Raw genomic sequence first — 24,796 nt, 5'->3', positions numbered from 1 at the left:
GTATTTGATGCAATGCCTTTCACTCCAGGAGGATGTCTCAAAGCGCTTCATTGGATACACTATAAAGTGTAGAGGCTGCGTATTTTGCGATTGAATATGGTATCCAATTTGCACCCAGCAATGTCCCTGACCAACTTTATTGTGGGATTACTGGCCAGGACACTGGAAGAAACTCCTGTTTTCCAACAGGATCATGGGATCTTTTCTGCCAAGCAGATTTTGGTTTAAAGTCTTATTCGAAGGACGGTACTTCCAACCCCCACCTCCACCCAATTTTCCCCTTCAACAGTTTTAAACAGAAAAAACATCATTTTGTAATTCATGATTATTGTCATAACAATAACGCTCATAAGTAGGGCTGGAAACATTTGTCATTTTTTCTCTTCTACGTAAGAGTGATTTTCCTTCAACACATACAGAATTTTTTTTTAATTAGCATTTTATTTAATTTACGCATTAAAATAGCATCATTACCAACTTGTTAAGTAGCAGCTAGTTCTGCACTTGTAAATCAGTGCAGCCCTGACCTCTTCAAGAAACAATCCCAAGATAGGGTGTACACTTGATAACAATTGTACATTTGATAACTTGGACTGCAAAACAATCTAACATCCTTCTACACAACGTATGCGATCAATAATCTCCCAACACAACTGTAAACAACACAGCTCTTAGGATTACAAAGCATAATTATAACAGCAGCTTTTACAAACAAATTGGCAATGTGGCTCTGCATTTGTACAGCAGTCACCTCAGCCCAGATTGGACTAGTTCTGATGCAGCTTTAGTTGTAAAATGAGTGATACAATGAGGGAAAATGTGAGGTTTCATTTCAACTAACCGCCAAAAGTTCTTCATATATGTAAAGTTAGTGTAGATTCTACCATGTACCTTATTCACTGAGTAAGCAGCTTACAAGACCATTTCAAAGTGTGTTGATATGGCTGTTAATGATACAGCAGTAGGCCAGAAGGGTATTAATGTCTATAATGCTCTGGTAGATCAAAGTCAAGAATGTATCTACTGAATGATTTGATCTGCAGTGACGTGATGAAATTAGAATCCGTGACTGAGTCTTTTTGGATAGTGTCCATATTTCAGTCTATGTTGACTAAGTAATCTGGACACTGACTAAGTGTCTTGGACAGTGACTAAGTCATTTGGGAGCTATATTAACAGTGTCAACCAATTTTTAATTTTTTTTTTAAAATCAGCACCTTAAATTCCACTGTATTCAAAATTGACAATTTAGAAGTTTCTAATCTTCAGTTTCTATCAAGTTTACTTATCCGAAGGTGAGGTGGGGGGAGAGGAGGTTAGAGAAACAACATACAAAATTGCCTATCTAATGTCAGACTTGCAACGCTGACCAGAATGGGGTTTTCCTTCATGAGGTAGATAAGTTACCAATGGAGGGAAAGGGAGGACTATGATGAGATGAGCCACTTGGCAGTGCATATTCAAGTTCTTCAGCCTGGAGGGAAAGTCACTCAGGTCAGCTGGTCTGTGGAGCAGCCACTTCATGAGCTGCTGGCGGAAGTTCAATGATGTGATGTTTGTTAAGGAAAAAGGCACAGCAATTCTGCAGTGTATGATTGAGACAGTGTGAAATATCACTCAGACCTGAACCAACAGGACCTGACAACCATCCCTCCATGTATAAAGGCAGCATTCCATGTCAACACCATGATTGTAACAATAAGAGTTTAACAAAGCTGTGTCATGGGACAGTTCCTACCTCTCTCCCTCCCAGGATGCTGTGCTTTTCTTTTGGTCTGCTGGAGTCTAACCAGGTAAAACCCCATAACTTGGCATTGAGTACTGCCTGTCAAGATTTCCCACTGCTTATCCAGCTGAGACCACCCAACCCGTTAAGGTTTTGGCTTGTTACACTTTCCTATTTGTAAAGGTAAAGGATATCATCTGTTCAGCATTTAGGTTATCAAGTAATTTTTCCAACGGGGCATATCGACGCAATGTTGGAACACAGCCCACCATGATCAGCTTGTGCTTGGCCCTAGTGACAGCAACATTGAGACGTCTCCAGTCCTTCAACAACTCCCCCAGCTGTTAGAAAAAGAGTAAAGTTATATTCTTCATGATAATACAACTTCCCATCACCAACTGCCAGTTGGACCACCCTGATTTAACAGCTTGGCAACATGTTTGCCTATAAAAATATAGTCACTACGGGAAATCTTGTGAAATCCTGAGACATCCTGGTGACGTGGAAGGCACCTTATCAAACGCAAGGATTACTATTATCATTGCATTAACATTTGTTGTTCAGCTTCTCACATGAAAACTGGTTACATGGGTACAGGTGCTGATATTCAGTGACTGTAACATAAGCACCAATCAGGAGAGGTGGAAACAATCGGGAATATATCAATAGGTTTTAAATTAAAATCATGGAGGAAGAGCTTTGACCAGTCGCAGCTCCACGGCTCAGACATGAGAGTCTGAGTCTATGAGGAGCATGAAAGTGTCAATTCAGTGACAGGGAAACTCAAAAATATATACACCAAAAAGTACATTTATAAAAATCTAAAAAGAACTTCACTCTGGGGTATTTTCTATTCCAAAGAAATAGGCCGGGCTGTGAGTGAGCTCAACTTTGCTAATCCTACAGTGAAAAACAACTTTCAGTGGTGAAAGGAATTGATTTGTTATTAAATATCACAAGTACCCAGTTATACCGGGGTAACTTTACAACCTCATCAGGTTTGCACAAACTGAACAATCGCACAAACATTTGACACAACAGGCACATCTGGTACTTACATTGCCATCACGATTGCTCCGCACAAAGGAAGCGATGATGACACTCTTGTCTCTTCCCTGGTACTTATCCACAGTGTTCACCTCCACGGCACTGAAGGCTGCCTCTTTTGCCAGTAGTGCGGAGATGGTTTTAAGCTGTTGTCTGTACGGGGCAATGATGCCAATGTTACAGCCCCGACATCCAGCCTGTGCGGAATACAATTCCAGAGTTGAAGTCATGCAGAGGGCAAACAATGCATTTTATAACATAATCACGACAGTCTGGCTTGTGGCCAAATGTATTAAGTAATGAAATAAAGGCAACCACTTCACTCGCAGTGCCTCCGGGACTATTTCAGAAATCTCTCATTACAATTAGAAGCATGCAGTAAGCTATGCAACAGATGATTCACAGTAATTATTCAATTTTTCCTTCCACACATATTGCAAACGCTTTGTACTTAGTTTTTAAAGTTAGGAACTCTACTCTCAAGCATCCAAAGTGAAGCCTGTTCAGGTTGTGTCAGAGTACAATAGTCCACACAGCATCATTTCCTGACAGAATAAAAGTACACACCTTTAAAAGCACAGCTGTTAGATGGTACACCAACTGAGCCTCTGTAACATTACCCAGACCATAAGGCTCATCTGTCTCCGGGGCTGGTACCTTGGACACAAAGAACAGACATTAAGTCTGATTTGGGATTCAAGAATCATAGAATGCTACAGCACAGAAAAGGGCAATTTGACCCATTAAAATAATACAAAATTAATTTGTATAGAGTCGTTCACATCAGGAGGATATCCCAAGGTGCTGGACAGTCAGTGATTTGGACCCAAGCTGGGGGATGGTTGGGATCAGGGAGGGTGGAGTGCAAGGAGGGTAGGAGGGCAGTCGAAGGATATCTGGTGGTTTGTGTTCACAAGAGCCACAACATCTAACAGTACTCACCAGCTCTTATCCCGATGCTTCATGAGCTAAGTTGATTGAGATGAGAGAGAAATGGTCACTTGGGTTCTATTAGTCAGCGTGAAGACTTGCTCACCTTTGCGGTGTTCAGGAAACAGATGGGATGACGTGGCTCCAGGGCGTCTTTTAGCCAAGATGAGTCCAGTTCGTTCCACCTGGGCAACTGCAGAGTAGCAGCTGCCACTTGTTCGGAGCCACACACCAGCTTCCCTTCATACACCAGTTGTTGCTGAGCGACATAATCTTGCTGTAAAGATGGACAAGGGTTTATTAGAGAACAGTAATGCCTAGCATTCACTTGCAATGGACTGATTGTGATATAGGAGTACCTGTTCATTCTATACTGGACATTCAGGTAAACGACTGCATCGTGGTTCTGCTCCAAACGCTTAAACAAACTCTCGTCCATTCCCAGAGCTCTGTAAACACAAAATATATTCAATAGCTTTCCCAGAAAGGGCAAACGCACAAAACATAGGCAAATTACCTTATTTGACCAGTAAGGGAGTCAGAGATTCAGGGCTACACTTATGATAGTCACAAGAAAAACAAAATAATAATAATGCATTTGATATAGCAACTTATCATGCGCATGAGACGTCTCAAAGCACTTCACAGAATATACTGTAAAATGAATTGACTTGTATATTTTGTGAGAGAAACACGACAGCCAATTGCGCAGAGCAGTGTCCCACAAACAATCATGGATTGAGTGACCGTATTATTATATCTATTTGGAGGGATTACTAACCCCGGAAATCGACCTGCCAATCGACTAACAACCAGGTTCCTACCTATCTCTAGGTAAACAGAGCGTGAGGAGTAAGGAAACTTGCCTAATGTTTTGCTGGGCTCGGGAATCGAAGCCGAATCCTCTCATTTGTTAGGCAAACGCGCTAACCACTACACAATGGGACTCCACATACCTGGCTTCGGAACTCTGGACGATGGGTGGCAGCTGTTGATGATCGCCAACCAGCACAAACCGATCAGCGTAAAATAAGGGACCCAAACAGATTGGCTGGTTGATCTGAGAGGCCTCATCCACAATGCAAAAGTCAAACCGTCGACGGCTGAAAATTGGGTGTTTAACTCCCATACAGGTTGTTGCGACAACCAGCTGTAACACACACAAAACATTAGTGGACATTTCTAGCAAGATAAGTAACAAATAACACAAAGAGACAAGACCAATGGACATTTCCAGTTGTAACACAAGGACAGAAGGTTAGTGTGTGCCCTAACTGGGCACAAAATGGCTGCCACCTCTGGCGCTAGAAAACAATCAATTGACAGTAACTAATGTAATTTGGGAGATGTTTCAGCATGATAAGGAGCTAAAACAAAACGTAGCTTTTCTTTTCTCTTGGATCACATGTGACGAACAGACACATCGCTGAGTCAGAAGAGAATGAGGACAGAGATGGGAAAAGAGAAGCACTCACATTACAGTATCTTCATTGACACCAAACACCGCACAACCATCATTCCAGTCCTCAGCAGGTTCCACTGCCTTCCAATAGATCATCTTCAAGTTCCTCACCCTCAACTGTAAACCCCTTCCTGCCCCAGCTCCTCCCCATCTCTGATTTTCTTCTGCACCACTCCTCTGTTCGCCCTCTCCGCTCGGCAAACTCGGGCCTAAGCTTACCAATTCCCCCACTGGCCGAACCTCTAGCCGTCCGCCTAACCCCCGTTTATTGGTTTTCACCTAATAGCCTACCACGCCTATTGTCACCCTCCCCCCCACTCAGCATCTGACCCAGTCCCCGTACAGTGCTCCGAAACGTTAGCCTGCGTGAATGGTGCTCTACAAATAAGTTGTTGTTGTACAGTAAGTAGCAGTCAGACTTACCTCACTGCTGTACAGTTCTTCCAGTTCAGCAAGGGTGTGGACAGATTTCCTTTTGCAAATCTCCTCGTCTGTGAACTTTTGGATGTTGGGGTGAACCTTCTGCACCCGCCCTAAACGCAGGAAGCCCACTTTGAACCTAGCCAGCTTTAGCAAAATGTTGTCCACAGCTGAGTTAGTGTAACTGGCCAGGAGGACACTGAAGCCACAGGCATGAAGGATCCTCACCTTTGACAACATCAAGGAGAAAACATCAGTATGTGCTATTCAGGTAGAACAATGACATACATAGACATACCCTGTTATATGTCTGTATATACATATAGTGACATCGGCAGCAATTTGAGATATAAAAATCAGCCATTGTTTATGTGGGAAGCTAGCGGTCTCTTTGTGGCCATGCACAGAACTGGCCATACTAGTTCTAGACAGGGTCCACTGGCTCCCTTTTGCCGAATGGAACGGATTTTAAGATACTCGCACTCGTTTTCAAATCCTTGATGCCCAGGTACCTCCCTATCTCTCCGGACTGTTTACTCCCCAGTCCACTATCCGCTGTCTGTTTGACTGGCTCCAGGCTCCTGCATGTCCCTCGTGCCCTCCGTTTCACCATTGGTGGCCATGCTTTCAGCCACTATGCCCCGAACCTCTGGAACACTTTTCCTCTATCCCTCTGCCTTGCCCCTTCCTTCCCCATCGTCAGACTGCGCCTGAAGACCGTCCTTTGACTGTGTCTACGGTCACCTCCCGCCGGCTCAGCATTGTGTTCTGTCACTGTCAAGCACCCTGTGTGAGGGCCGGTATATAAATGCAAGTTCTTGTATTGAATGGGGAGCAGGGACCAGCGATTGTGCCCTACTGTAGCACTGTTTGGGATTTTATAGACCCCCAACTATCTGGTTATAATGGAGCTTTACTGTATTTGCCCCACCCTACCTCTGCAACCTCCTCAAATCCTACAAACCCCGTCGCTCCCTCTGCTCAACCACATGATAAGGTGCTATATCAAATGCAAGAATTATTATTATTTCAGAGTGTGGCTTACCAGAGTACAGATGGTGGTAGTTTTCCCAGTGCCTGGCATGCCTACAATCAGGGTATAATCCCTGGAAAGCAACACTCGCTTCATAGCTTGTTTCTGGGGTTTGTTGAGTCCTTGAATGGGAAAAACGTGCCGTTAGAACCACAGTGAGACAATACTGATGAGGCCTCATCTCAATATTCTCATAGACGACCTCCAGTGTCTCATCCAAATGACCATTCTTTATATGTGAGGATAAACAATAACTGCCTAACAACAACTTGTATTTATATAGTTCAATTAAATGTACGTTAACCTCTCAGAGAGCTTCACAAAGCTGGAGGTGGACACCAAGCAAGGGATGAGGTGACCGTAGACTTAGTCAAAGTGGTAGGTTAGAGAGAGTTCTAGTAATTAAAAGCTTAGTAGCTAAAGGCTTAGAGAGGCAAGTAGTAGGTGGGATTAGAAGGTCACAGAGATGGGGAGGTTCTAGGGTGTGAAGGGATTTATAGCAAGGGTTAGGACCTTGAAATCAATCTACTAGGAGCTGTGGGAATGGGCATTTGGAGTTTGGTGTGGGTAAGGATGTGGACAGTGGTGTTTTGTATTAGAAAGTAAATTATACATCTAATAAATGATATCTTGTGAAGTGCTTTGAGATGTTTATTTGACATGAAAGTCATTATAAAATGGTAACTATATAATAAGCTGAAGAAGGCCAAGGGATCTTCCAGGTAACAGTGCATAGTGAAGCACGTGCACAGTCATTAAAACAATTCTCTTGCTATTTGCTTGTATACGGAACCATCAATTAATTGTGTGCTTTCTCCGAGCTGTTGCTGCGAATGCAGTGACTGTAAAGTGTACCTTTTAGAATGTTTGCCACAGTTTCTTTCACCTCCTGAGGAAGCACAGTGCTGAGATGAGGAATAAACTGAGGAGGTCGATGGTCCACGATCAGCTCTCGAAGTTTCGTACTGGAGAAACATCAACAGTTGTTAAAACCTGCTACAAAACAACGCCCAGCACCAGCTTTCTCCCCTCCCGTCCTAAAAGCAAGGACTCATCTTTTCTGGTTCTTGGGTCCATCCACAAGTATCTCACCAAAAGGTGCATTTCCCTTGCCTCCTTCCAGACCTGCCTCAAGACCTTGCACTTCGACCACAACTTCGGTCACCCTTCTACTTCCACCTTTAATAAAGAACATCCTTCCTACCCAGCACCCTCCTTGCCCTCCACCCCTCCTGATCCCAACCCCCAGCTCGGGTGCAAATCCTTGACTGTCCAGTGCCTTGGGATGTGCTCCTAACCTGAAAGGCACTATACAAATGTATTTTTTTTGTTGCATTGTTCTTGTGTAAGCTGGGATGGAGAGTGTCAACAAGCTATTTAGCTACTGAGGTTGCTGAAGCCGAGCCTGATCCCAGCCTCACCCACATCTACCTCAGTGCCCTGGTTAGGCAGAGAATATCAGCAGGATATTCGTACTGGAGAAACATCAACAGTTGTTGAAACCTGCTACAAAACAATGCCCAGTACCAGATTAATGACAGATGTGGGTGAGCCTGGAATCAGGCTCGGCTGCATCAACCTCATAACTAAATAGCTTGTTGACACTCTCCATGCCGGCTTAAGTGCTGATATTCTCTGCTTAACCCAGGACACTGATGATAATGGCAATTGCTGCCATAGGAGAGCTCAGCTAGCTCAGGCCAGGTGAGATGTCAAACATGGGGTGTAGCTGCTCATTGGATAAACTGACAGATATGGATAAAATTATCCCCAAAGAACAGATTCTGTGCTAAAGGCAGCTTGGGCTCACCTGACTGCGGAGGCTTCCATCAGTTTGGAAAGGTTTGCGAGGTGATAATTCACACCTACAACTCCTTCATCATGATCAAACCTGAAAATAGTTTCAGCGGGCAGCTTGGAAAGATTCCTGGTAAAACAATGCAAGGACTTACAGCGACAGGCAAGGGCGCATCAAATGATTTCAGACAGTGAACATCCCACATGCAGAGGCCGGGGTACGGAGAAAGGAAAGGTTAGTGGGATGGAAAGGATTGCTCTTAAAGGAAGCAGCACAGACACGGTGGACTGAATGGCCTTTTTCTGTGCTGTAAATTTCTATGGGAGGCTCTCCCAGCACAAGATAAATTACACATTGAATAGAGTCTTACAGCACCAAAACATGCCACTCAGAATGGTTATGGAGAAAGGAAAAAAAAATCTCACTGCTAAAAATGTCCCCATCTTTAGGGTAAATCACTTCTGCAGCTTTTCTACAGGACAATGCTTACCGATCGAGTACACAGGTAATCTGGGACTCAGTCACCCCAATGATGTATCCAGAAGACAGAGCTAGCAGCTGTTTCTCTTGTCCGCTCACGACCACTCGGTCTCCAGCCATGAGTGCAGTGTCCGGGATGAAGCCATTTTTCCGTATGAACTGATGCTGGTACTGTCCATCAGAGATGGCCTGTGCTGCACCATTTCGTAGAAGGTAACCAATACAGCCACCTTGCTGCTCCCTAGATAAACACATAAAGACACATTCAATCCAAATAGAACTCTAGTTTCAATATTGCTCATGACAAATGACATATTTAGTTGCTATTGTGAACAGTGATCAGTGCAGAGCTTGACACAAGGTGGTTGGTCTTCGAAGAGAAATCCTGAGCTGATGGCACAGGCACTGAGGGTCTTAGTGAAGCCACGAATATTAATCTTTGCATTTGATATAGTGCCTTATCACGTCACATCGTTGAGATGTCTCAAAGCGCTTCACAGAATATGCTACAAACTGAATTGACTGTGTATACCAAGACACAAACTTTGCCATTCATTCTACCAAGGCTGCTCAAAAATAAATCCTTGCATTTGATTCAGTGCCTTATCATGGCACTTCATAGGGTACAATGCTTGTATTACCACTCAATGTGCACAGACCACCACTTATTTCACATCCAGGGGGCGGACGTTGAGGTTCCTGCTCCCCCTACCGTGAGTACAGGCTGCTGTTAATTTCTAAGAAATACATATTTTACACTATTCTAATTTTCAGTTAATTAGATTTTTTTTTACACTAATTTCTTTCTGTCTGGAATACACTCAAACCTCCTTTTTCCGACTTCTGCAAACTTCTCCAGCCCTATTCTGCTGCCCATACCCTCTACTCTTTCAACTCTGGTGTGCTGCTAGTTTCTCATTCCCTCCAACCCGCCTGCTACTATTTTCCTCATCTTCTGCAATTCTCTCTTCACTTTGCACCTTCTTGACCTGCTTAAAAATCCATCTCTCCGACCGTACCTTTGGTCAACATCTTCAACTTTCCCCGTTTTCCTCCTTTCATCTTTGAAGTGCTTCAAGATAAAATATGCTCTGTAAGCGCTTTGTGTCAACATGGCTCTGCTGATAGCACTCTTGATTCCTGAGTCAGCCAAAGTATTAAGACACACATTTCCAAGTTCGCAAAGCGTTAGTGCAATCTAGTAACATATTTTGTTCCCAACACAGCTATTTATTACAACATTTGTAATGTCTGCTGATAGAACTTTACTATGGTGTTATCTGCGTTTTGAATTGAAGTCACTTTCTCCTTCCTCTTTTCAGATCTGTTAAATAAAAAAGCAGTACCAGTAGCCAAAAGATGCCCAGCTTCAAGCCTCAACCTGTCTCCAGTGAGAACCACTGGTGAGAACAGTTTTCTCCTTCTCTGCCCCTATGTAGCCAACCTCCACTCAGTAACACAACTGAGATTAGTAACCAGCAGAAGCAATGTCCCCTCACCCCACCTACCTTCTCTCACTTCCTCCCCCAAGTCTCAAACAAGTAGCTCCTTTTTCGATAACGAAGCTCAAACAGATAGCCTAGATGCATGATAAACCTACCAGATGTCGTACACAAAAGCAGGGAAAAGCATGGCTTTTAAATTTCAAAATAATAAAATGCCTTGCAGACAAAATACCTAAGGATTGATTTCCTTTTCCACTTATTAAAGTTTCATATTCAGAAATCTGATTTCAGCGAACTTACATTTTCAACCACATTGTAACGTTACTGCAAATACCACAGGTTTAGTGACAATTGCTATGCCATCATCTTTGGGGCTCAGACACAGTCAGCTCTTTCTCACCTTTCCTCTGCAGAAAGCATCCAGATGAGTCTCCGGCCTCCTTTGCTGTCCATCGTATTTGCTTCCATAATGCAAAGCAGGTACCAAAGGCTGAAATACTGAAGGTGTCCACGAGTCAGATGCTCGGTCTCCTGATCCAGCACTGGCTTCAGTTCTGCTGGCACAAAGCTGGCAGCCTGCTCCTCCTCAATTGCCCTGCAGAGCACAAGCTGGTTAGAGGCCACTGTTTATCTAGTTTAGCCTACCAGTCCCCAGTCATTATATTATTCATGCTGTCTTGGTTGAGCGCTGGGTTTCAAACTCAACACACACAAAAAAAACTCAATAGCTCATTCAGTAAATGCACCACTTAAATGGTAGTGGGATGACTTTTCATAGAATCCTACAGCACAGAGGGAAGCCATTCAGCCAATCGTGCCTGTGCTGGCTCTTTCAAAGAGCAATCTGGTTATAAAAAATTGCAGGACAGGGCACAGAATAGTTTATTAAACGCTGGGGGAATGAGCATCTAACCTCAAGCATACTTGGTCCTTAAAGAGATAAAAGATTAGAGACGATGATCAGAAATTCTGTTTTATTCAAATAGCTCAGAGCCAGGAAAGGGCAGCTCCCAGTACCCACAGCTCAGAGCAGTATTTTGTAGGATGTATTTTGTCTGCATGTAACTTGTTACCAGCCATCAGAAGCAGTCCCTTACCTGCTGTATAAAGCGCAGTTCCGAAGCTGTGAGCAGAATTTACAGGCCAGTCTGTCACTGACCACAGGAGGTAACAGCCCAGCTTTTGGCGTGCTGGACTGAACCACACCATTGGCTAAATAAAAAGCCAGCTGGTTCCTTAGCTTCAGCAATTCTGTTGAGTAGAAAAAAAGTATTACTCAAGGGTGGTTGGGAGCGAAAGAGAATTACACAATTCATATAAATATACATATAAAACACCAGGTAATCAAAGCCAAGCAAAATATACAATTTTTTTATTTAAAGAAAATGTTTTAGCCCAAAGGCACCAAAGCCAATTCCTGAGTCCTACCTGTGATCCCAGTAAGAATGTTAAACTCAATGCTTGCCAAGGATCAAGCCTGGGACCTGCAAGGCTATGTGGAATGCTCATACTGAATGAAATGCTGTACGCTGTCCAGCACCTTGGGACGTCCTCCCGACGTGAAAGGCTCTATACAAATGTAATCTTGTTGTTGTTGAACCAACATGGCACCCACCTCCAGACCTCCTCTGAATTATGTTTGACATACCTAGTGGTGTCTAGGTGCCATTACATTTTTTAAGCATTTTCAGATGTACTTTTTACTATCTTTACATTTCCAACCCCAAGAGTTCAACAGATTGTGAACTCAATCTAGGCCGACACTCCTGCACGGTATTAGTTGGAGATGCTGTCCTTCAAATGAGTCATTAAACTGAGGTTCTGACTGCCTGTACAAGATCCCATGGCACAATTCAAAAGGAGAAGGCCAGCAATCCCCACGTGTAGTGTCTTGAGACTCTTGATGAGAAGGTGATAGATCAGACTGCAGGGATTATTGTAATAAAGCATGGTGGAGTACATTCCTCCCTCCCTTAAGCAAAAAGTCCATGCTACGATACTCTGTACCTCTCCTATCCATACGATTGCCAGGCACAGGGTAAACTGTCCCAGTCTTCAGATAGAGAAGAAAGCCAGCCTCCGGATCCTCCCTACGATCTTGGCTCAGCAAGGTGTACAGGATCACCTGGAGGGGAAACGATTCAACACATTTATATTCACTTTCTTAGTGCGGTTACCAAAGATGAACAAACACAATCTTTACATGGTTATAGATAATGCAAGAGCAGATGAAGATAAGTAAATTATCCAAGTCTTTTAAATGAGACTGAGACCTCACGTTTGCTTTTATCCACTGCACTATATGTGAAACCAAGATTAATGTTTCCTTCTTCGAAAAAATCTTCCAGTTTACTCAGGGGAGCAGTGGGTGAACACACAGTGATATGGCATGGAGTGATACAACAACGACAACTTGCATTTATACAGCATTCTTCACCCGGGGCGTCTCAGACCGCTTAACAGTGGCGGAGCCCGACACTGAGCCGGTGGGGTGGCGACAATAAACACGATCGAAGAGAAAGGTCTTCAGTCATGATCTAAGAAGGGAAGGAGGGGGCAAGGTGGAGGGATTGAAGGAGAGATTTCTGAAGTTTTGGGGGCAAAGTGACTGAAAGCATGTCCGCCGATGATGGAATTGGCGGGGAGGGACAAGCGGGAGGCCAGAGCCAGCCAAGCGGAGGCAGCGGATAGTGAGTGTTTACCAGTGGTTAAACTCCATTTGAGTCTCCAACCTTCCAATACACCTCTATTCCTACTAACACCAGTGATGTAGGGTATATGATTTAGGGTGTCTCCATGGTTATTCACTCCCATTGATTCACTTGAATCAATCCACAGGAACTAATACACTGAACATTATTCAAGCCACTGCAATCCTACTGGGAGGTGTGCGAGAGGCTTGAGCAAATTCACCCCAATTTACTTTTTTCCAACTATGGGACTTGGAATCACAGTCTAAGCTGGGGGGTTACTGCATTGTCCGAGGTGCCGTCCTTCAGGTGAGACATTAACCAAGATCTCGTCTGCTTGTTCAGATGGACATTAAAGATCCCATGACACTGTTCAAAAAGAGAAGGAGTTTCTCTCTCCGAGTGTCCTGGCCAATAAATCCCCAAACAATTGGTCATTCGTTCCATGGCTGTTTGTGGGACGTTGCTGTGCGCAATTGGGCTGCTCGTTCACCCACAAATATACAGTCACTCCATTTTGCAGTAAATGTAATTTTGTTGTTGTTGTAAATCCTGTGAAGTATTTTGATAGATCAAGGCACTGTACCAAATACAAGGATTGTTACTATTACAGTTATCAAGGTGCTGAGAACTTATAGAACAGTTACATACCTGACTCCTATGCTCTATTGAATTGGATTCTTTTCCCGTTTTGAGCTCCAAAGGCATGATTCTGGTCTGGCTTTTAGACTGGCGATGGATTTTAACAGAGGCAGTTACATCAATCTTGCCTTTTATACCAAATCTTGGGGACCAGATATTCTCTTCAATATCTTCAATATCAGTCACTGTGATGCTACTCATGGCATCCTGTCTACTCAGATTTCGCTCGCTCGGGCTACAGAGAGTACACACGGAGAGGTTACATCAACTTGTCAGGAGCTCCAATTGCAGAGATCCGCAGCATATAAAAAGTGGTGAGATGGGTAGAGAGTGAGAGACTAGGAGGTGTTGCTGAAAGCAAAGAGCTAAATTTATTCTGCGGCAACATTAATAAATTCAGACACAATGAAGAACTGAAGCACAATCATGGAATGTCTAACCTCCCCCAATGGCACATGCAATGCCAGGCACATTTCCCTCACTCAGAATCATTTGAAGCAACTTGGCTTCCGAGAAGAGATAACTTGCTCTTTACTGCAAAGCCTAAATATCTGACTTGCATTCTAACTTAAAATGGTCAAATTAACTACCCATTATAACTCTACACACACCATCACTTGTCTTAATCCATCCATTGAACGAATTTGGAAAATAACTTACAGTTTAAGCTGCAATTGCTGTTTGCTGGGCCACGGGGAGTTGTGCATAAAATCTTCAGCCCACTTGATGATTGAAGGCACATATTCACTGATCTCCTGCAATACCTCCGCTTGACTCAGTTTTAGGCTGTACCTGTAGTTCCAGTTAACAAGATTAGTGCAAAAACTTATTGAAAATGTAATTACCTAAATCTATCAATTACTAAACAATATTTGTGGAACAAATAGAAGACTGGCCTACAAGGAAAAGCCTTGCCATGCTTAATAGTCCCTATTTTCAGCTATTGAGAACTCAGAGAAGAATTTCCATGTACCATATCCGGAGTGTAACAGCTTTCTTCAAAGACAAACCCCACTTAATCCTTGCATTTGATATAGCGCTTTTTACGTCGGGAGGACGTGAGGTTTAGTTGAGGAAGGGCAGGAAGAGGCTCATGTGGAGCATAAATGCCGGCATAGACCAGTTGGGCCGAATGGCCTGTTTCTGTGCTGTATATTCTATATAATTCTACGCTAGACAATCAGTTTACTGTTTTAAGGGACTTCAGTACAGCTGAATGTCCTCAACCTTCATAAAATCAAGGCCCCTGCAACACTACTTAACATTCTGCATTTGTAACTAAAACCACACTAAAAACATCTGTAGACTTCAAAGCACTTTAATGGACCTTCAATGCGGTTTTGGCGCGCTCCAGGCAGGGTGGGAATATGCCTACAAGACAAGTGGCATTGCTCCATGTGTCAGTCAGGCCGCTGCAGAAACCTCACATCTGGCAAAAACCCACTTGTAATCAGATTGATTCAACAGCTAGAATTCCTTTGTTAATCCTAACCTATCTGGTCTTTAAACAGGGGGCCCTGTGTACTGAAACCACACAAGGTATCACAAACATAAAGCAGTGCTTGGGGAGTTTCAGGAATCGCAACAGCACTGTTGCTTTCACATGAAGGATATTGCACCAGCTTTCTTTCCCTGATTTGCTTGATTACAGCTACCAAAGTTTACACATATTGCACTCAAGTTGTTTGAGCTTCTCCTCGCACCTCAACCTTCACAGCTCTGTCCTTGACTGGTCCAGATCGCCTCCGCTTCATCTTCACAAACAGTTTCTCCTCTAGCCCCCGAACCGTCTTGTGCAACATTCCTCGGCGCTCTGTCCTTGGTCCCTTCCTCTTCAAAATCTATATGCTCCCTCTTGGTGACATCATCCACAGACATGGGGTCAACTTCCTCATGTATGCGGATGACACCCTGTACCTCTCTGCCTTCACCCTTGACTCCAGGACCACTGCTGTCCTGACAGAATGTCTGTCAGATGTCAAGTACTGGATGAGAACTAAATTTCTTCAGTTGAACGTCAACAAGACCGAGGCTCCCCTGATTGTCTCCCATCAGGGCCGCCACACCTCAGGCATTGACAGCATCACCATCCATGGTTGCACACTCCACCTTACTAAGCCAGTCCACAACCTTGGCATCTCGTTTGACTATCAAGTATCCTTTCTACCCGAAATCTGTGCCATGACCGGCTCTGCCTTCCCCCAATTCGGCAACATCACCCGGCTCCGCCACAGTCTCACACTACAGGCCGCCGAAACCCTCATACATCGAGGCTTGACTACGCAAATTCCTTGCTTGTCGGCCTCCCCAACTCTTCCCTCCATAGGCTGCAGATCATCCAGAATAATGCAGCCCATGTCCTCTCCCACACCAGGCTCCATGACCTCCATGCTCGCCTGACTCCACTGGCTTCCCATTGCACAGAGGATACAGTTCAAGATCCTGGTCCTCACCTTCAAAGCCCTCCATAGTCTTGCTCCCCTCTACCTCTGCGGCCTCCTAACCCCCTACCATCCTGTCCGCTCCCTCCGCTCAGCGAGCTTCACATCCCCAGCCTCGCCTACCCCACCATTGGCGGGCGGACATTCTGCCACTCTGCCCCACCCTCTGGAATTCCATCGAGCAGTCTCTCTGCAACACCCCCTCCCTTGCCTCCTTCAAGACCCATCTCAAGAACCTCCTCTTCGACTGCTTTCGATCACCCTGCTCCCCCCACCCTCCCCAATCCCGACCCCCAGCTCGGGTCCAAAACTGACTGTCCAGCACCTAGGGACTTCCTCCCGACATGAAAGGCGCTATACAAATGTAATCTTCTTGTTGCTGTTGTTCATCTCAACAACACTAATAAAGAAACTGTCCAATTTTGTTGAGAGCAAGATAGTACCAGAGATCTTCAGGTATTATGCTGCCTGCATTTCCCACCCTTCACACGCAGAAATAAAAACGACAATCTTTTCTAGTTGCTCAGCTATTTCCACAATTAATCGCAACACCAGACATTGAACCAAGTGGGGCTTACATCTCTCCTAAGTACTTTAAGGCACGAAGAGTTTTTGAGGTAATTTTTTGCAGTGCGTCCTCTGTGAACCCGTGACTAGTTGCTGCTTTCTGGAAGATCTCATGAACCAAGGTGCCAAACAGCATCTGTCTTGTTCCTCTTTCACAGGCCTTCAAAACAAAAGGAAAAACAACTGTTGAGGTTCATCAAGAACTGGAACAATGTTTTTGATACGTGCTAACCAGCGGTTCATTACTCTACCAGATGGCAAGTCTCAGCTTTCCTGCAGTAACTCTCATGCAGAGAAACCTCCATCATTTGAGCATGTAAGCAGATGAATTGAATTAGGTGCATAATCTGCCATACTCACTACTGACTCACTGCACCACTAAATGCCCCCCAAAAAACCTCATATTAAGGAGCAAACTAGCTTATGCCAAAACCACACTAACCAAATCCCACAGCCAACATTAAAAACAGTATAAAACTACTTTCTAGAAAGCAGAATTGTGCTCAACAAGATTAAAGCAAGAATTAACTGAACCCAGGCTAAAGTGGATTCCATTGCACATAGCTTTCACCTGATATTGGAAAGAGAATTTAATAATAAATAATAATAAATCTTGCATTTGATATAATGCCTTATCACAATACAATACAAAATTACATTTGTATAGTGCCTTTCACGTCGGGAGGATGTCCCAAGGCGCTGGTCAGTCAGGGATTTGGACTTTTTGGACCTGAGCTGGGGATCGGGAGGGTAGGAGGGTGGCAAAAGGCTCAGTCGAAGAGGAAGGTTTTGAGATGTGTCTTGAAGGAGGCTAGGGAGGGAGCGAAGCGAAGGGAATGTGAGACTGAGTTCCATAGGGTGGGGGCAGAGAGGCTGAAGGCCCAACCGCCGATGGTGGGGTGGCCCAGGCAGAGGCGGGCGATCTTGCGGAGTTGGGGAAGGCAGAGCCCATCATGGCCAGAGTCTGCTGAGCGGAGGGAGCGGACATGTTGATATGGGGTCAGCAGGTCACGGAGGGAGGGAAGGGCAAGACCGTGAAGGGTCTTGAAGGCACGGACAATGATTTTGAACTCTATCCTCTTGGGGATGGGGAGCCAGTGGAGCCAGGCGAGGATGGTGGTGATGGGGTACGGAGCCTGGTGCGGGAGAAGACATGAGTTGCAGAGTTCTGGATGATCTGCAATTTGTGGAGGGAAGAGTTGGGAAGGCCGACAAGCAGTGAGTTGGCGTAGTCGAGCCTAGATGTGATGAATGCATGGATGAGGGTTTCGGTGGCCTGAGGGATAAGGCAGTGGCAGAGTTGGGCGATGTTGCGGAGATGGGGGAAGGCAGAGCTCGTCATGGCACAGATGTAGGGTAGAAAGAACAGCTGAGGGTCAAACAAGATGTCAAGGTCTGGCTCAGTGAGGTGGAGTGTTCATCCTTGGATGGTGATGCTGTCAGTGCCTAAGGTGTGGAGGAGCAGACCGGAACCAATCAGGAGGGCCTCGGTCTTCTTCAACTGTAGAAAGTTAACTCTCATCCAGGACTTGATGTCTGACAGACATTCTGTCAGGACAGCAGTGGTCCTGGAGTCAAGGGTGGAGGCAGAGATACAATTGGGTGTCATTCGCATACATGTGGAAGTTGACTCCATGCTTGCAGATGATGTCACCAAGAGCAAGCATGTAGATATTAAAGAGGGGACCAAGGATAGAGCTTGAGGGACTCCACATGAGACGGTGCGGGGGCTAGAAGAGCAGCCATTTGTGGAGATGAACAATGATTTTGGAGACAATGTGGAGACAATGTGAGAGTAGGATATGAACCACTCAAGGGCAGAACCATTAAGGTAGAGGTGAGAGGTGAGGTGGTGCAGGAGGATAGAGTGGTCAACGGTATCGAAAGCAGCAGAAAGGTCAAGGAGGACGAGGAGGTAGAGGGAGCCCTGATCACAGAGGGACAAAATATCGGTGAGGCGTCTCAATGTGGTTCACAGAATGTATTGTAAAGTAGGTTGACTGTGTACAATTACCCCCAGAAAAGGAAACTTGCCTAATGTTTCTCCCCACCCAGGAATCAAACCCAGATCCTCTCGTTTACAAGGCTAGTGCACTAACCCCCAATCGACAGGACTCCACAATTTAGGCAACATGTCCAAATTAAAGAGACAGCATGGGCCGAATGGCTTCCTTCTCGGCTGTAATTCCTACGAATTTTCCTTCTTCCTAAAAGGCACCCAGTTCAGATGTTAATAAACAGATTATAAAGGATAAAGATAAGAAATCTAAAATTGGACACTTGCATCCTACATGGAGGATGTTCAAGGACATAACACAAAAACAAATAGTAACAATACACGACTGTTTGTTGGACGCAACTGGCTGCCATGTTTTGCGCATAGAAATATATAGTCCATTCACTTTGAGACGTCTCAATGACATGATAAGGCACTATATCAAATGCAAGTATTATTACCTGAGTCAGTTAGTTCTGAGATACTTTCTTCAGTTAAATCGTTTTTTGTAAATCTCACCTTGAACCTTTCGCTGAGTACAGCCCTTCGCATGCATCGGATACTATTTGCTACGCTGGTTCCAGAAATTAGGTGGTCAGGGTTCCAAATCAGGTAGCCACAATCCCTGTTTATCACCCAGGGACCTGAGAAATTCTCTCCTTCAACATGAACAATGTCTCCTGGTTTGATATCAGTGGATTCCCTGAAATACATAATTATTATTTTCTAAACAGACATTTTCTGTACAGCTGCATCACACACACACAACAAAAGACAAAGCACCAAGTACATAAGAAACAGGAGCAGGTCATTCGGCCCCTCGAGCCTGCCCCGCCATTTAATAAGATCATGGCTGATCGTCTAACCTAATTCCATTTATCTGCCCTATCCCCAAATCCCTTAAGTTTTTAAAAATCTATCGCTCTCAGTCTTGAATATGTTAAATATTAATATACTAACCCATTGTGCGTTTTGGAAACTGGACAGCAGGACTAGAGCATGACTGGAGTGTGAATCCAGTGCTGCTGTGCAATCTCTGTGCCAATTTCAGGTAAACACATCTTTACTTTAGTTTACTTTCTTCACCAGCCTTGATCAGTTGTATTATTCATGCGTTTGAGTTAGAAGGCTGTGGGTTCAAGGCCCACATTGGACTTTAGTCTAGGTCACACCAGTGCAGTGCTAGGGGTGTGCAGCATTGTCAGAGATGCCACCCTGCAAACAAGATATTAAACCAAGGTCCCATTTGCTTTAAGATCTTTTTTTATCTTCAAGATATTTAAGATCCCACCGCATTATCAGAAAAGAGAAAGGAGTTTCTCCCAGTGTCCTGTTCAGCAATCCCCCAGATAGAATTAGCCATTCACTTCATGGGTTTGTGGGATAATGCTATGCACAAATTGGGTGCTGCGTTCGCCTACAAAACAGTCACTACATCTTGTGAAGTGTTTTGAGACGTCCGCCGCCTTGGGCCATCCTCCTGATGTGAAAGGCACTATGCAAATGTAATTTGTTGTTGTCTTTCCGACGGGAAAGGCACTATATCAAAAAAAAATTACAGTTGTATAGAGTCTTTCAGGCAGGAAGGACGTCCCAGAATTTGCACCTGAGCTGGGGGTTGGGATCAGGAGAGGTGGAGGGCAGGGAGACAAAGAGGCAAGAGAGGGGTGAGGTGAAGAATTGAATTTTTAAACAATTCAAAATCAAGGATTATTATTACTTGCCAAACAAACAATAATGTAAAGGCATCCCACCAAGCAAGCAGTGAGACTCACTGCAGAATCAAGCAGCCTGTAGTCTGAAATATTGCCACTCGTCTGGTCGTAACAAATATAAATAAATTTGATACAGCACCTTATCTCATCAAACATCTCAAGTATTAAATACAATCATTCAGAATTTGTGTGAAGGAATGACGCTGTTATTCTGCAGTGCTTTTATTACCAGTCATCTTGAAGAACACACTGCTCTGTGCTGTCACCCAGCTGGCTCGCCGTGATGGTTAAATGTTTCTCTGGAAAACCACTGGGGCTTGTGACTTCGTTCACTGTCACAATCCGGTACCGGTTGTTCACTCCCTTGCAGAGAATTGCGTTGTCACCAAACGTTTTCTTACTGAGACAGAAGAAGTCAGAAAGAACAATACGCGTCAAATTACATACAACATTAGTTCCTCTGTTCAGGCTCAGGAAGCCAGGCAAATGTGAGATACAAGCCAAAGAAAGGATCAACAGAAATTGTGTGATCCCATCTATATCAACTCTACTTCTCATTTCATTCTGTCTCCAGCAGCTTTTCTACTGCTGTTAAATATTGGCCATCGAGGGAAACTCGGATGGTGTAGTGAATGGAACTGTAGCACACGGGGCAGCAGCTCAATGGGTCCGATCTCAGTCTGTGCTGAGTTTACTGATCTCAGCCAAGTCATCATAATGCTTCAGGTTCCACTCATCACATTCCTAACATTGCCGTATTCACTGCCAACGTAAATAACTCACGGCAGGGACTTCAGCACTGAACACAGCTACCCACAATTCCCCCCTGCCCCCAATGCATTGCTTCTCCTGCCCTCATTGACTCAAGCAGCAATAGGAAACCCACCGTAGAAAAATATTCAAACTTTGTTAGGACAACATTGCAGGTTTACCTTAAAGAACATGGCTTTTCTGTTACATTTGTAAAGCTTTGGCTCATGACTTCCTCCAGCCAGCCGTCATCCATTTCTTCCCATTGGTCATCTGACTGTTCAGCAGCAGTGGTAATGTCGAGGTTGCTTGACATGCGTGACAGCTCAGTCAGATGAAAAGATTCTGTTTCCGTTCCTTGTCTCAGTTTATTAACTTCGTTCATTACATGCTTAGCATAGGCTTCTTCACGCTCCGGTACATCTTCACATGGACGTTTCTCTCCGGGATCTTTACAAAGGTCCACAGAGGCAGGTGGGATTTTCACAGCATCTGCACCTCCATTCAGTTCCATTGATGCTTTGTTTAACTCTCTCAATAGATCATCAACGTCCTCAGAGTTTCTGATTAAGTCATCGGTTTCATTCTCTTTGTCAGTGTCAGGGTATTTTTCTCGACCAATCCGAATAAAAACTGAATCTTGACGTTCATTCTTTGAGGCAGTGTTTGGTTTGGGATCAATTTTCTTGAAGGGATTCTTCAACAATAGGTTTCTTGATACGAGTGATTGGAAGTTCTCCTTTTTGCTCACCGCAGTCACACGGAGATTCCCAGGTTTCTTGGCACAGCTTGTTGGAAAGAAATTCATTGAAACCTGGGTAGCAGGTTGTTTTTCCTTGATGCTTTGCCGGTTGCTATTCACATTATAATTCACAGTTTTGCAGTGCTTTGACTCTGGGGTGGATTGACTGATAATCATTAGACATTCATCCAGGAAACTACCAGGCGAGTCTATCACATCATGCACCCCGGTGACACTTGGTTTTCTCACAGAGGCTGATCTCAACTTTTTAGGTTTGGGCATATCTTTCGGGTTAGCAAATCTCTTTCCTGACAATTCAATGGGACTAAATGTCTTGCGACCTCCAACATGACGAGTCCTCTGCGCAGCTTTGTGAAGACTGCAGTTTCTCTGCACTTGGTCCACATTCTCAGAATTTAAAATGGTGGGAAAAAGAGCAACTTTAACTCCAGCATTTTCCTTCGATCGGTTTATCCGAAAACGGGAGTTACAGGACATGGGAGTACTCATCACATTGGGCTCCAGTAATTTGAGACGTGCCTCGATTTTGTGTTCTGGTGTTTCAGGAACAGAGTACACATCACCCAGGATGACTGGAGATTCAGGGACAATCTCTGTGACCGCAGATTCTAGAATTGCTGATTTTATTAAATCTTCTTCCTCATCACCGCTGTCTAAGATACTAATGGTCACTGCGGCATCCTGACTGCTCCGCTTGCTTTGATCAGCAGCTCTCATTGCATGGCCAATTTCTGTAAAAAGTTTCTGCGGCTTCTGCACGAAAAAAATATATTTCCCGCTTATTTAAGGGAAGATCATCAAAATATTTCAAATCCTAGTTTATTCAAGTTTATAAAATCATTTGTGTATTTGTGGTATGTTTTCTGTTGTACTAGAATAATTGATAATTGCCAGAATAATTGAGTACCGAAATAAGAGGAATTTCATTTCATACATTATAAATTTTTAAACAGCTTTACCACTTCACAGTGTATTCTGTGAAGTGTTTTGAGATGTCTCGAATCCAAATGCAAGGATTATTAGTACCTCTTTGTGTTTGCCATTCTTTGGCGGCTGCACAGTTGTCAAATTCCACCCATTAGTGTCTGTTTCAAACCGTCACACGGGTAATAAGTGCACGAACAGTCGATCAGCACTGGGTTTGTAACATTTCCTGCCCTTTTTATAACAATAATACTTGCGTTTGATGTAGCGCTTTACCACGTTCGTCACAACGACTCAGAGCTTTTCACAGAAACGCACTGTAAAGTGAATTGATTTTGTCGGCGAAACGCGGCAGCCGATTGCGCGAGGCAAATTTTTTTTTAACGCCGTTTTGCGTTTCGTTAAATCTTACACCGTAGGCGGTGGTTGACGGTCGCCGGCAACAAATAAAGGGTGTGTGTGTGTGTGAAAAAAAAGCATAATTTTTTTTATATATAACATTCAACAACCTGCCTTGCTCACTCCCTTCGTCTCCCTCCCTCACTTCCTCCCTCCCTATTTTCGGGTCTCTGCTGAAGACCTTTCTTTTCGATCGCGCCTTCGGTTACCTTCCTCCCCTCCTCCTCCCCCCCCCCCCGCCCCGGCCCCGGGATCCGTTACCGTGAAGCGCTCTGAGACGCCGTCCGGCGCAGAGGGCGCTGTATAAATCCAAGTTGCTGTTGTTGCTGCTGAAACTCCGGTCCACGCCTTTATCACCTCAAGGCTGGACTATGGGAACTCTCTCCTCGCCGGCCTTCCCGCCACCTCCCTCCACAAGCTGCAGGTCATTCAGAACTCTGCAGCTCGTGTACTGTCCCGCACCAGGCTTCGGGACCACATCACACCCACCCTCGCTCGCCTCCACTGGCTCCCCATCCCCCAGAGGATCGAATTCAAGATCCTCATCCTCACCTATAAGGCCATTCACGGCCTCGCTCTCTCCTACCTCTCTGACCTACTATCCCCCTACCTACCTGCCCGTACCCTCCGTTCCTCTGGCTCCGGTCTGCTCCACGTCCCCCACCCCAACCGCCCTACCATCGGTGGCCGGGCCTTCAGCCTCTCAGCCCCGAGGCCTGGAACTCCATCCCCCAGTGCCTTCGCCGCCTCCTCCCTCTCCTCCTTCAAGGCCGGTCTCAAAACCTTTCTCTTTGACCGTCCGTGCCTTCAGCTCCTCTCTCGACTCTCTCCCCCCTCCTCGCTCCCTCCCTCCCCCTCCCCTCACCCTGACCATTCCCCCCCACCCCACCCCCCCACCACCAATGCTCGGGTCCCGACTCAAAATGTCCAGCGCCTCGGGACGTCCTCCCGACGTGAAAGGCGCTCTATAAATGAAATCTTGTTGTTGTTGTTGTTGTTGTGGCGGTGGGTGACCCTGAGCGGGTCCACTGTTAAGCGCTGGGGGGCGCCGCGCAAACCCCAGGTGGTGGTGGTGGTGGTGGTGAACAACGTCCCAGACAACAGGGCCCTGAATGTACCCGAACATAAGGGTTATTATTATTACTATTATTACTATTGTTATTGGTATTTATTGGCCGCTCACCTGGACCTGGTCGAAGAAGGCGTCGATGCTGCTCTGCCCGGTCGCCGGCTCCCCCTGCGGGCGGGAACACAGCGGGTCAATGGCGGGAGAGAGAGGGAGGGAGGAGGGAGGAGAGAGAGAGGGGGAGGACAGAGCCCCAAACCTGCCGTGGCCGAGGGGCCGCCGCTTACCCGCCTGCGCTTCAGTCGGTACATGGCGCGGCCTCCGGGGCGGTGGCGGTGGCGGTTGGTCCCTCATTCGATCATTTCGTCCCAAACCCCACAGGGCGCGCGCGGCCGCCGGGTTTGAAAAATCCTGACGTCACTCGGGGTGAAGTCGACGCGTGCGCAGTATCTCCCAAAGTGAGCGCCTCCCACCCCGTCACCCCCAACCCCCCACTGTCACC

The 24,796-nt window shown here is 45.2% G+C and overlaps 1 protein-coding gene across 1 annotated transcript; it reads right to left on the bottom strand.

The window, feature by feature from the left end:
* Positions 1-421: 421 nt before the first annotated feature.
* dna2 (DNA replication helicase/nuclease 2) lies at positions 422-24,709 on the bottom strand. The gene is given in 24 exon segments (XM_007899082.2): positions 422-1,549; positions 1,921-2,067; positions 2,785-2,970; positions 3,341-3,430; positions 3,810-3,958; positions 3,961-3,980; positions 4,063-4,152; positions 4,660-4,853; positions 5,589-5,813; positions 6,631-6,740; positions 7,474-7,583; positions 8,429-8,545; positions 8,907-9,137; positions 10,742-10,936; positions 11,439-11,592; positions 12,349-12,466; positions 13,683-13,908; positions 14,334-14,465; positions 16,693-16,841; positions 19,197-19,380; positions 20,622-20,792; positions 21,325-22,658; positions 24,412-24,465; positions 24,582-24,709. Coding segments are annotated over 24 exon segments (4,464 nt in total). The 5' UTR covers positions 24,606-24,709; the 3' UTR covers positions 422-1,495.
* Positions 24,710-24,796: the final 87 nt, after the last annotated feature.

Source organism: Callorhinchus milii, unplaced genomic scaffold (genome assembly GCF_018977255.1).
Source record: "Callorhinchus milii isolate IMCB2004 unplaced genomic scaffold, IMCB_Cmil_1.0 Scaffold7, whole genome shotgun sequence".
Classification (NCBI taxonomy): Eukaryota; Metazoa; Chordata; class Chondrichthyes; order Chimaeriformes; family Callorhinchidae; genus Callorhinchus; species Callorhinchus milii.
The sequence above is the reverse complement of the archived record's forward strand: the minus strand, read 5'-3'. Positions and strand labels throughout refer to the sequence as shown.